Consider the following 13465-nt stretch of genomic DNA (forward strand, 5'->3'; position numbering starts at 1 on the left):
AGTGAACGAGCCTCGCTGAGTCAACCATTGTCTCGGAGTGGATTCTTCCCGACATCATAAACCCGTTTCCAACACTTTCATTTGGAATGCAATTGCATTTGCATTTCCTAAGATATTTCAGGGGCAGTCAAATCAGATGCAAAAGAATGTTATGACATTCTTTTGCATCTGATTTGACTAAAGATTGAATTAATTCAAATTCTTTCTTTTTTTAAAGACAGGGTCCCACTCTGTCTCCTGGGATTGACTGGGAGAGGAGTGCGGTGGCAGGAATCGTAACTCACTGCAGTCTTCAACTCATGGGCTCAAGCATCCTCCCACCTCGGCCTCCTGAGCAGCTGGAACTACCGGCACACACCATGCCCAGCTAACTTTTTTTTTTTTTTTTTAACAGATGAAGTCTCACTATGTTGCCCAGGCCTGTCGGGAACTCCCGGCCTCAAGCAATCCTCCCACTTTGGCCTCCCAAAGTACTGGGATTACAGGTGTGAGCCCCTGCACCTGGCCTCTATTCGATTTCTGAGGAAGGCAAAGGAGACAGATCCATCCCTGGGAAAGACATCTGGGTGTCCTCTGATGGAAAAGAGAAAGGACTCTGACTCCATTAGGCCCCCAGGATGACCTGAAGCTGCAAAACGGACCCATCAGAGGAGCTGTTGTCTTCACCATCACAGGCCGTGGGGAACAGAAAAGCTGCTGCTCTTGCTGCTGCTGGACTTGTCGGCTCCGACCTATGCTGTGCCCGCTGAGTTCACACAGGCAAGAGCCTCTCAAGACACACGAGCTAGTCACTGGTGGTGATACACTTGGTGGAATTTCTCCTTTAACAAAAAGCAACCCTAAAAAATAATTTCTTTTCTAAAGAAAGAGCAGTCTGAAAAATTGGGCTGCAGACATAGATAAGCAAGCTGGAAGTGTGCAAAGGTGGATGCCAGCAGCTGTACCAACAGAAAAGGGCTACCTGGAAGCCGGGTATGTTCAGCATGGAGGCTCCATCTTCCCTTTTCTTTGTTACCACGTGTGCAGTAAAAACACAGGCAACATGGCACTGGCCAGGTAGAAAACCCATCTGCATGATAAAGCTGGATGGGGCAGCAAGCTTCTTTGGACACCACGCAAACAGCACCCTTAGTCCTAACCAGTTCATCACGTGCTATGCAAATGCCACACCTGGTCCCACTGATCTTTCGTGGCCTGTGTAAATCAGACACTGCCTCCTCAAGCTCATCTATAAAACATTCTGCAGTTCACTGCGGAAGTGGCAACCCATTTTCTCCAGGACCCCCTCTCTGCACAGAGAGCTCTTCTCTTTCACCTATTCAACTTCTGCTCTTAACCTCACTCTGGTGGTCCACAGCCTACTTTCTGGAGCCGTGAGACAACGAATCTCAGATATTTACTCCAGACAATGACACTGCTTCAGTGGAATCTCAAAAACAAACTCTAAACCAGATGAGGTGGCTTACACCTGGGAGGCCAAGGCAGGCGGATCACCTGAGGTCAGGAGTTCCACACCAGACTGGCCAAAATGGCAAAACCCCATCTCTACTAAAAATATAAAAAATTAGCCAGGCGTGGTGGCAGGTGCCTATAATCCCAGCTACTCAGGAGGCTAAAACAGGAGAATCGCTTGAAGCTGGGAGGCAGAGGTTGCAATGAGCCAAGATCACATCATTGCATTCCAGCCTGGGCGACAGAGCAAGACTCCATCAAAAAAAAAAAAAAAAAAAAAAAATCTAAGCCAGGTGTGGTGGCTTACACCTATAATCCCAACACTTTGGGAGGCCAAGGCAGGCAGATCACCTGAGGTCAGAAATTCGAGACCAGCCTGGCCAAAATGGCAAAACCCCATCTCTTTTGTTTATTTGTTTGTAGAAAGTGATTTTTTTTAGAGACAGAGAGAGAAACAGGAGGAGGAGAGAGAAAGAAACAGCTAACTCTCACAATGAGTGAGAGAATCCAGAAAGATAGGATCCAGGAGAGGAAAGCAGCTTCCACACTGAGTGGAAAGGAATAGAGAGATGGAGTTTAGGAGGGGAAGACCGGCTTCCAGGAGAGTGTGGAAGGGGACCCCAGAGGGGAAGGCAAAACACCATCTCTACTAAAGATATATAAAATTAACTGGGCATGGTGGCAGTTGCCTGTAATCCCAGCTACTCAGGAGGCTAAGACAGGAGAAAAGCTTGAAACTGGGAGGCAAAGGTTGCAACGAGCCAAGATCGCATCATTGCATTCCAGCTTGGGCGACAGAGCAAGACTCCATCTAAAACAAAAACAATCTAAGCCAGGTATGATGGCTCACACTTGTAATTCCAGCATTTTGGGAGGCCAACGCAGACAGATCACCTGAGGTCAGGAGTTCGAGACCAGCCTGGCCAAAATGGCAAAACCCCATCTCTACTAAAAATACATAAAATTAACTGGGCGTGGGCAGGTAATTCCAGCTACTCAGGAGGCTGAAGCAGGAGAATTGTTTGAACTCGGGAGGCAGAGGTTGCAGTGAGCCAAGATTGTGCCACTACACTCCAGCCTGGGCAACAGAGTGAGACTCTTAAAAAAAAAAAAAAAAAAAAACCCTCCACAACAGTGTTTGCCAGATAAAGTGGCAAAAACGTCATAACCACAAGCTCCACTTTTCCGACGTCATAAGCATCACTTCCACTTTCCTAATCGCACACAAATACGTCAGATTGGCAGAAACCCGGATTCACAGGCAGTGAGGAAGTATCATTTTCAGCTTGCCAGTCTCTGCAGTGCAGGAAAGCCACCAGAAGGAAGCAGGCACCCAGCTGAGCAAGCCAGTCCTCAACAGAAAACCCCCTGGACGGTTTCTCCCGAGCCTCCCGTGTCCACGGGAACCCTGCAGCTGCTCTTTCCCCTGTGCAGGTAGGGGCTGCTTTTCAGACGATAGTCGAAATAAAACTTCTGGTTTCTCTTCACCTAACTCTCCGCTAGGTGGAGGTTTCAGATCCCAATCAATGTGTCAACCAAAAAGAAAATTCTAAGCCCCAAAACCAACTGGTTGGACCCCCTCCTCTCAGCCAAGAGGATTCCAAAGAAAGCTGAAAAACTAATTCAGGCCATGATTGGGGTCAGTTGTGTCTCCTTATACTCTCTTCCCTTTGGAATTCAGGCACGACTGAGCGGCAACATTAAAACAGAGACCTTAAGAATGACAAAACAGGGCCGGGCCCAGTGGCTCATGCTGTAATCCCAGAACTTTGGGAGGCCGAGGCAGGCGGATCACAAGGTCGGGAGTTTGAGACCAATATGGTGAAACCCCAACTCTACTAAAAATGTTTTTTTTTTTTTTTAAATTGTGTAGCTAGATACATTTTATAGGAAAAAAAAAAAGAAAAGAAAAAAAATTAGCCAGGCATGGTGGCAGACACCTGTTGTCCCAGTTACCTGGGAGGCTGAGGCAGAAGAATCGCTTGAACCCGGGAGATGGAGGTTGCAGTGAGCCGACATAGCACCACAGCACTCCAGCCCGGGTGACAGAGTGAGACTCCATCTCAAAAAAAAAAAAAAGACTGACAAAACAGACTGTAGTATTGAGATACCAAATTTCAACCAGAGTATAGCATCACATAACAGCAGGCTCTGAGGAAACCAAAATATTTTATCCCAAAATAAATTTTTTGACATATTTTTGAAATAGTCCTCCAAAGCTGCCTCTTGTGGGTGAAATTTACATTCTGTAGAGGTTCCTCTTCCCTTTCTGGATCTTTTTCAGATCCTGAAGAGATTAGCTGAGAGTCTAGTACCTTTTAAAGTCTGATAGGAAACATTTGCCATCCGCTGCCTCGAAGGGTGGGTACCTATGAGATTCATCTACGCAATAAGAACCTTAGTCTCCACAGTAGCTTATCCCAGAATTACCAATCAGAAAATCTTTGAATCCACTTATGACCTGTAACTCCTCTGCCCCATTTCAAGTTGTCCCACCTTTCCGGGCTGAACCAGTGTATACCTTATGTGTGCAGATTGATGTCTGCCTGTAACTTCTGTCCCTTAAAATGTACAAAATCAAGCTGTAGTCCAACCATCTTGGGCACACATTCTCAGGATTTCCTGAGGCTGTGTCACAGGTCATCGTCCTCACATTTGGCTAAGAATAAATATCTTGAAATATTTTACAGAGCTGAGCTTCTCCCATCAACAAATGGCATCCTTAGTCCTGGCCTGAAGTCAGAACCAATTAAGAGAGAGACGGACCAGCATGTCATCAGTATTTCCTAAGCAATATGCAATATCAGAGAATGTAACCAAGCTGTGTAGCCCAGTGGGTTTGTCATGACCTCCCTTGCCTCCTGTCACCTGTGATCTAAACATCTTAATTTAGGATATAAGTTTAGATGCTGGTGATAGATTAAAAATAACAATGGGGCCGGGCGTGGTCACTCTTGCCTGTAATCCCAGCACTTTGGGAGGCCGAGGCAAGCAGATCACCTGAGGTCGGGAGTTTGAGACCAGATGGGGTTTCTCTTTAGTAGAGAAACCCCATCTCTACTAAAAAATACAAAATTAGCTGGACGTGGTGGCACATGTCTGTAGTCCCAGCTACTCAGGGGGCTGAGGCAGGAGAATCGCTTGAACCCAGAAGGTGGAGGTTGTAGTGAACCGAGATAGTGCTATTGCACTCCAGCCTGGGCAACAAGAGTGAAACTCCATCTCCAAAATAAATAAATAATAAAAATAACAACGGCTTAAATTCCATAGAAATGCCTCTCTCTCTCCTGTAACAGTCCTAGCTGGTATGCAGCTCTGCTTTGTGAAGGTATCATGAGTCGTGCTCTTCCATCTTGTTCTCTGCTATACCTATGATGCTGTGCTTGTAAACCATAAATACAATTCAAAGCTGCCCCCTACCACACACCTAAGCCATATGAATGGACTCCCTCCTCGGCCAGGCCACTCCAAATTTAACCTGAAAGACTGATTCAGACCCACTTCAGTTCGATGTCACGTCCTTCTCATAGAGATGTGAAAAATGTGTGACTCCCCCACACAGGGCAAGAGAAATGATGACTGATGGTACAGGGACTCGAGGAGCCAGGAGAACAGGTCTTGACCTTGAACGTCAGTAAATTCATTGTCTGAGGATGGGAGGAAGGAAGTGAGGCTGGCTCACAAGTTCACGGGTGGGGGCAGGAAATAAAATGTGTTTAGACCCAATGAGTGAAATTTAACCAGAGAAAGCTGAGCTGGTTCTTGGGAATAATTATGAGAGTAATCTAGGCTTTGTATATGGCAGTAAAGGCTGGGAAGGCTGCTGAGAAAATTGGGACCAGGAACTGACCAAGGAGAAATCAGTGGATTCCCAGAAACTGCTCAGGGTCTGCTCGAGGTTGGATACATGGATTCGAAGTGGTTCCAGGATGGAAGGACAAGTTCAACCTGTCTTTTCCTTCAACCTAGAATGTTCTTCCCCACAACCCCATACTCTCACCCAACACTGACCTTCTTCACCTATCGCAGAGCCAGACTCAGAAGCCCAGGTCCAAATCCCGAAGTCCAAATCCTGGTTCTGCCACTTAATTGCATGTGACCTTGGGCAGTTTATTTCACCTCCAGGATTCTCTGTTTCCTCATGTGAAAAAATGGAAGCGATTTACCAGCTAGGGAGGTTAGGAGACCCAAATGACTTTAGAAGGTTGCTGCACTTGAGACCACAGGCTCCAGAGCCTGATCCCTGGGTCTGCCCAGCTCTTCAGCAGCTGTGTGGCCTGGGTAAGTCACTTAACCTCTCTGTGCCTCAGTTTCCTCCTCTGCAGTAGGAGAATGGCAGCACTTGCCTCATAGTGTTGCTGAAAGGATAAAAGAGCTAATTGATATAAAGTGCGAAGTTACATAAATGAGTAAATGTAGAGCTCATCTATGCGAAGAGTAGGACCGGGCTCAGAGCCAGCTTCTCCATAAATACTAGCAATTGTCACGACTATTTCCTCCATATGGGGCTCCTGTTTTTTTCGTTACACATCAAAAAATTCCACAAGGTATGTGGACAGATATGTTTTCTTTTCTTTTTTTTTCTACCATCGTCACCATTTAAATGTCATTATCATATGCATATATAATTTTGTGGATGCTATTGTTTAAAAACTGAGTGAACTTATTTTAGGTGAGTCTTTTTTTTCAGCTTTTTTTTTTTAATACTTGAAGTTCTGTAGTATGTGTGCAGATCTTGCAGGATTGTTACATGGGTATACAGCCATGGTGCTTTGCTGCCTCCATCCCCCCGTCACCTATATTAGGCCTTTCTCCTAATATTATCCCTCCCCAATCTCCCCACCTCCTGCTATCCCTCCCCTAGCCTCTCACCCCACAACAGACCCCAGTGTGTGATGTTCTCCTCCGTGTCCATGTGTTCTCATGTCCTTTGCAAGGACAGGAACTCATCCTTTTAATGGCTGCATAGTATTCCATGGTGTATATGTGCCACATTTTCTTTCTCCAGTCTGTCATTGATGGGCATCTGGGTTGGTTCCAAGTCTTTGCTATTGTAAACAGTGCTGCAATGAACATATGTGTGCATGTGTCTTTATAATAGAACGCTTTATGATCCTTTGGATATATACTTAGTAATGGGATTGCTGGATCAAATGGTATTTCTAGTTCTAGATCCTTGAGGAACCACCTCACTGTCTTCCACAATGTTTGAACTCATTTACACTCCCACCAACAGTGTAAAAGTGTCCTATTTCCCCACATCCTCTCCAGCATCTGTCTCTAGACTTTTTAATGATCGCCATTCTAACTGGCGTGACATGGTATCTCAATGTGGTTTCAATCTGCATTTCTCCAATGACCAGTGATGATGAGCATTTTTTCATATGTTTGTTGGCCTCATGTATGTCTTCTTTTGTAAAGTGTCTGTTCATATCCTACACCCACTTTTGAATGGGCTTGTTTGTTTTTTTCTTATAAATCTGTTTTAGTTCTTTGTAGATTCTGGATATGAGCCCTTTGTCAGATGGGTAGATTACAAATATCTTTTCCCATTCTGTTGGTTGCCGGTTCACTCTAATGATTGTTTCTTTTGCTGTGCAGAAGCTCTTAAGTTTAGTTAGATCCCATTTGTCTATTTTGGCTTTTGTTGCCATTGCTTTTGGTGTTTTAGTCATGAAGTCCTTGCCTCTGCCTATGTCCTGAATGGTTTTGCCTAGGTTTTCTTCCAGGGTTTTTATGGTGTTAGGTCTTAGGTTTAGATCTTTAATCCATTAGATGAGTCATTTTAAATAAAAATATTGAGTAAAGAAAAGTGGGTCCGGGTGCAGTGGCTCACACCTGTAATCCCAGCACTTTGGGAGACCAAGGCGGGTGGATCACCTGAGGTCAGGAGTTTGAGACCAACCTAGCCAACAGGGGGTGAAACCCCATCTCTAATAAAAATACAAATTTAGCTAGGCATTGTGGCAGGTGCCTGTAATCCCAGCTACTCGGGAGGCTGAGGCAGGAGAATCACTTGAACCTGGGAGGCGGAGGTTGCAGTGGGCCAAGATCGCACCATTGCACCCCAGCTTGGGGGACAAGAGCAAGACTTGGTCTCAAAAAAAAAAAAAAAAAAACCACCCTGAGTTGTGGAATATAAATACATGTACACACACATCTCAAAGAGAAAGAGGGAGGATTCACAATTGTAGGCCCTTTGTAGTAAATGTCTGAAAAGACAATAGGGCTATATTGCCAGATGTTGGCTAAGCCAAACAGCAATTATCCTGGCAAGGTAGAGCTCTCTGGGGTGGCATTTTACTGGGGGGCTGGAATCATCCTAAGAACATGCCTTTGCTACTAGAAGCCCTGCTAAAGTTTAATCTTCTTTCTTTCTTTCTTTCTTTCCTTCCTTTCTTTCTTTCTTTCTCTCTTTCTTTGTCTTTCCTTTTTTTTTTTTGAGACAGAGTCTTGCTCTGTTGCCCAGGCTGGAGTACAGTGGCTCAATAATAATTCACTGCAGCCTCGAACTCCTGAGCACAAGCAATCCTCCCACCTCAGCCTCCCAAGTAGCTAAGATTACAGGCACAAGCATGCCACCAAGCCCCAGCTGATTTGTTTACTTTTTTTTTTTAAGAAATGAAGTCTAGGCCGGGAGCGGTGGCTCACGCCTGTAATTCCAGCACTTTGGGAGGCCGAGGCGGGTGGATCACGAGGTCAAGAGATCGAGACCATCCTGGTCAACATGGTGAAACCCCGTCTCTACTAAAGATACAAAAAATTAGCTGGGCATGGTGGCGCGTGCCTGTAATCCCAGCTACTCGGGAGGCTGAGGCAGGAGAATTGCCTGAACCCAGGAGGCGGAGGTTGCAGTGAGCCGAGATCGTGCCATTGCACTCCAGCCTGGGTAACAAGAGCGAAACTCCGCCTCAAAAAAAAAAAAAAATGAAATGAAGTCTTATCCTGTTTCCCAGCCTGGTCTCAAACACCTGGCCTCAAGCAATCCTCCCGCTTCGGCCTCCCTAAATGCTGGGATTACAGGCATGAGCCACTATGCCTGGCCTTGATCACCTCTTAGTGCAGAGGTTTACATGGAGTCCAGCAGTTCTCCGAAACAGTGACCTGCTAAGTTCTCCTCCCGCGGTGGTCAGCTTCACCGTCTCTTCCCCAGAGTCTTCCCTTATCCAGCCTGAGTCTCAGCTAGATTGAGAGTCAGATCCTTTCAAAACTCTGTTCTTCATTGTGGGAAGTAGAAATGATCCTTTTTAAAGTTGCCTTTCTTGTTAAAGAATAAGTGTGCTAATAACTTTATTAAGTCCTATCCTGTGTAGCTATTATACATGCCACACTTACAGGCACATGGTACATTCTATGTCCTTGTACTTTAACCAAGATATCTGTGCTGGGTGTGCTCACAGGCATGTCCCAACTCTCCATTACTTATACCTGTTTAGAACAGTTTTAAGTTGTTAGCCAATCAGGTTTTAGTTTAGATTGTGAGGTCTGTCTCCAGCCAACAGAGATCAGACACAGCAATAACGATGACCCCAAATGTATAAGGGATAAATTTGTGTGTTTTCGTTTGTTCATTGTACTCTCATGGCATGATGGCTAGAGAGGGTCCCTGTCCTGCAGTCCAGGAAGTAAAAACTGCGTTGCTGAAAGATCCTTTGTCTCGGTGCTGATTTTTCTTTGCAGCACCGAGCGTCTGTTTCTAACATTCATCTTTCCTTTCAATCAAAGCTCTTTTGGGATTTAAAGTAACTGAATCCCCAAACAAACTGACTCGGGGGAAACGATAAGAATACATAGAGCAGCGTGGCACACAGCTGAAGGATCAGCGTGGACATCAGGCACAGCTGAATCTAGGTGTTTAAATGATGCCATCAGAAATCTCTCTTTCCATGCACCGACTATGCTTTCGTATGTGTTGGCCTCATTCTTAGGCAGCCTCTCTACCCATGATAGAAAGATGGCCCCAGCAGCTGCACATTGAGATCTCTGCAGCTCAACAAACCCAGAAGAAGGAAAAAGATGCTTTTAGGCTGGGGGCAGTGGCTCACGCCTATAATCCCACCACTTTGGGAGGCCAAGGCAGGCGGATCACTGAAGGCCAGGAGTCCAAGATGAGCCTGGGCAACATAGTGAAAGACTGTCTCTACTAAAAATACAAAAAACTTAGCCAGGCATCGTGGCACATGCCTGTAATCCCAGCTAATCTGGAGGCTGAGGCATGAGAATCTCTTAAACTCGAGAGATGGAGGTTGCAGTGAGCCAAAATCACACCACTGCACTCCAGCTTGAGTGACAGAGCAAGACTCTGTCTCTAAATAAATAAATAAAATTTTAAAAACAGGGCTGGGCGTGGTGGCTCATGCCTGTAATCCCAGAAATTTGGGAGGCCAAAGTAGATGGATCACAAGGTCAGGAGTTCAAGATCAGCCTGGCCAAGATGGTAAAACCTCATCTCTATTAAAAATACAAAAATTAGTTGAGTGTGGTGGCTAGTGCCTGTAGTCCCAGCTACTGGGGAGGCTGAGGCAGGGAATTGCTTAAACCTGAGAGGCGGACGTTGCCGTGAGCCAAGATCATGGCACTGTACTCCAGCCTGGGCAACAGAGCAAGACTCATCTCAAAAATAAATAAATAAAAATAAAAAATTTTAAATAGAAAAAATGCTTTATTCCCCAGTGTTCCAATAAAATTTCTAAGACTGCTTTCTCCTTGGCCTGTTCTGGGTACCAAGCCCAGGTCAGGAGTTCAAGATGGTGAAACCTCATCTCTACTAAAAATACAAAAATTAGTCAAGTGTAGTGGCAGGTGCCTGTAATTCCAGCTACTCAGGAGGCTGAGGCAGGGAACTGTTTGAACCCAAGCAATTCTCCATAAATCACTGTTGTCAGGGGATGCAGTGCTCTGATTGGCCAGTCCGAGGCCTCTCACCTCCCTGGAGCCGTGAGGAGGTTGGTTTCCAAAGGGAACTCCAGGTGCTGTTACCTGGATAAAAGAGAGTGAATGCTGGCTGGGCAGAAACCCCGGAACCTTACAGCATAATGGCTATTAACTGCATTGCAAATATTTACTTTTTGCCTATCATTGGTCTCCTGGCCTAGCTCATCACGCCAGCAGAGGCCTTCAGACCAACCGTAAAAGAAGCACGTCAGCAAATGCTAATAAGAAATACTGTGTCACCTGATGATGACTATTATCGACAACTCATGGGTGAACCTTAGCCCCTGGGTGGAACCTGAACCTCTCTGGGAGGGAAAAGCATGAGCTTCTGAGTCAGACAGATCTGAGTTCAAGTCTGGACACTCCATTTCACTCACTTGCCCTTCATCCATTTATTCACTAAAAAGAAAACACGTCGGCTGGCACGGTGGCTAATGCCTGTAATCCCAGCACTCTGGGAGGCTGAGGCAGGAGGATCACTTGAGCCCAGAAGTTTGAGAGCAGCCTGGGTAATACAGTGAGACCCTGTCTCTACAAGAAAAAAAATGTTAAAATGAGCTGGGAGTGGTAGTTCAGACCCAATGAGTGAAATTTAACCAGAGAAAAGCGAGCTGGTTCTCAGGTATGATTATGAGAGTGACCTAGGCTTTGCATATGGCAGTAAAAGCTGGAAAGGCTGCTGAGAAAATTGGAACCAGGAACTGACCAAAGAGAAATAAATGGATTTCCAGAGATTGCTCAGGGTCTGCTTGAAGTTGGGCACATGGTTTCGGAGTGGTTCCAAGATGGAAGGACAAGTCCCAGCTACTCAGGAGACCGAGGCAGGATTATTGCTTGAATCCAGAAGGTTGAGGCTGCAGAGAGCTATGATTGTGCCACTGCACTCCAGCCTAGCTGATAGAGTGAGACCCCATCTCAAAAAAAAAAAGTGTATTGAGCACTTGTTACATGCAAGGCACTGTTCTAGTCACCAGGGGCACAGCCGCACACCAGATTAACAGCCCTGCCCTCCTGGATCTGACGTTGAAGTTGGAGAGGTGAGACTAAGGAGGAGAGACAGATAACACAAGTGGACAAAGAAATCATCTAAGAGAGCGGTAAATGATGTCGAGAAGAGAACGAACAGTGTGGCTTGCTAGCAAAGAGCTGGGGGCCTGAGTTGCAGCAGGCCTAATGAATGAATTAAGCCAAAATGATGAGATACAGTCGGCTTTGAGATTACATGAGTAAGGTTCTAAGGAGAGGGGGCTGGGCGCGGTGGCTCAAGCCTGTAATCCCAGCACTTTGGGAGGCCGAGGCAGGTGGATCACGAGGTCAAGAGATCAAGACCATCCTGGTCAAAATGGTGAAACCCCATCTCTACTAAAGATACAAAAAATTAGCTGGGCATGGTGGCGTATGCCTGTAATCCCAGCTACTTGGGAGGCTGAGGCAGGAGAATTGCCTGAACCCAGGAGGCGGAGGTTGTGGTGAGCCGAGATCGCGCCATTGCACTCCAGCCTGGATAACAAGAGCGAAACTCCGTCTCGGAAAAAGAAAAGAAGAGGGAAGAGGGCGTGCAAAGGTCCTGCGCTGGCGCCTTCCAAAAACTGGCGGAAAGCCCCTGTGAGCGGCTGTGACGGTAGGCGAGTGACTCAGCGCCTGTGCACCGCTGGAAAATGAGGACGCTCATATCTACTCCTCGAGGTTAGTATGAGGATTCCATTAGGCAACGCTATTACAGGGCTAATGCTGTGCCCGCATATAGTAGGTGTTGAGTAAACACCAGCGATTGGTTCGAGCAATATAATTATTAATCGAGGTGGAAAACGGGCCTGGGGAGTGAGAAGGGTGAGGAAACAGGGGCTAGTTAGTGAAGTGTGGCTTATCCTTCTAGAATCTAAAATTCGGGGTATAGTCTGAGCAACGTCCTGATACCGGGATTCTGAACACGCCTCCAGGACATTTTAGATATCAAATTCTAATTAGCACTTACTTCATAGTGACTGACATTCATTGAGCACCTACTGTGGGACTAGGCACAACACCAGCCACCTTGTGTCCACGGTCCCCTCTGACTCTGGCGCATGCACTGTTGATAACACCTTCATTTTGTTTTAAATTTTCTTAGCAGAACAATTTATTAATGAATATGCAATAAAGTATCTCCCCACAATCTTTCCAGAAATGACAAGGCAGGGAGTGAATACTTCTTTCTGGCTTCTCTGGAAATTTTTAATGTACACATGAAATAAACATTTTCTCCTTACAGAGGAAAAAAGTAGGGGTTCAGAGTCCAGGAAAGAACCCAGGAGGCCAGCAGAAGGCCCCGTCACCTCCTACCGGGTGACCTTTGGCCATTCCTTGCCTTTGATGTGAATGATCGGGCGATTCTGCTCCTCCCTCCGTCTCCTGGCAGGGGTTGTAGGGTGAAGGAATGAGAGCAAAACCTCAGGGCCTCCTCCCCAGAAACCCTGTCCCGCTCTGGTCCCCACCCACCACCACCATTGACCCAGTGCTAGAGAAGGATGCCACTAGAGGTGACTTCCCAGCCAACTCAAAAAGTCACATGGGGACGTGGCCAGGGTGGGCGTGGTCATTGTGGCCGGGGTCCTGCAGGGCGGGGCCGAAGCTGCAGACGCGACTGCGCAGGTCTATAAAGACGCCACGTGTGATGAAGAGACCTTCTCCGCACAGTCCCTGGACAGAATACGAGATGAGGAGTCCTCTGGACGTCAGCTCCGGCCACACCCCTGCCTGGAGGAAGCTGCTCTTAACAGGTGCGTTGGAGACAGCGGCTTCATCGCGGGGAGGGACAAGGAGAGAGTGTCTGTCCAAATCCAAGTCGCCCCACTCAGAGCTTCCACCCTGAGCAATTTGAGGCCCAAGAAGCTCAGGCTCCCAACCTATGGGAACTCTTGAAGGTCACCCCGCCGCAAGAGATGATCCTATTGGCTTCTTTTAGGAAGAAGGGAAGTGAGGCGCAAAGAGGGGACCAGATCACCTACCCAAGATCTCAGGACTGGCAAGAGGCAGGATCAGAATTCGGGACCCCAGCCCAGCCCCCTTCCACCAGGTGCCCTGTCTCACTCCAGCAATC

General features: G+C 46.7%; 1 protein-coding gene across 6 annotated transcripts in view; it reads left to right on the forward strand.

The window, feature by feature from the left end:
• IGSF23 (immunoglobulin superfamily member 23) overlaps positions 1-13465 on the forward strand; it is a 75428-nt gene that overhangs the window by 47559 nt on the left and 14404 nt on the right. For all 6 annotated transcript variants that reach the window (XM_078360089.1, XM_078360088.1, XM_078360086.1 and 3 more), the window contains exon 2: positions 395-13145. In XM_078360089.1, the coding sequence (XP_078216215.1) occupies positions 12803-13145 (343 nt within the window). In that variant the 5' untranslated portion in view covers positions 395-12802. The remainder of the gene's footprint in view (positions 1-394; positions 13146-13465) is intronic.

Source organism: Callithrix jacchus, chromosome 22 (assembly GCF_049354715.1).
Source record: "Callithrix jacchus isolate 240 chromosome 22, calJac240_pri, whole genome shotgun sequence".
Taxonomy (NCBI): Eukaryota; Metazoa; Chordata; class Mammalia; order Primates; family Cebidae; genus Callithrix; species Callithrix jacchus.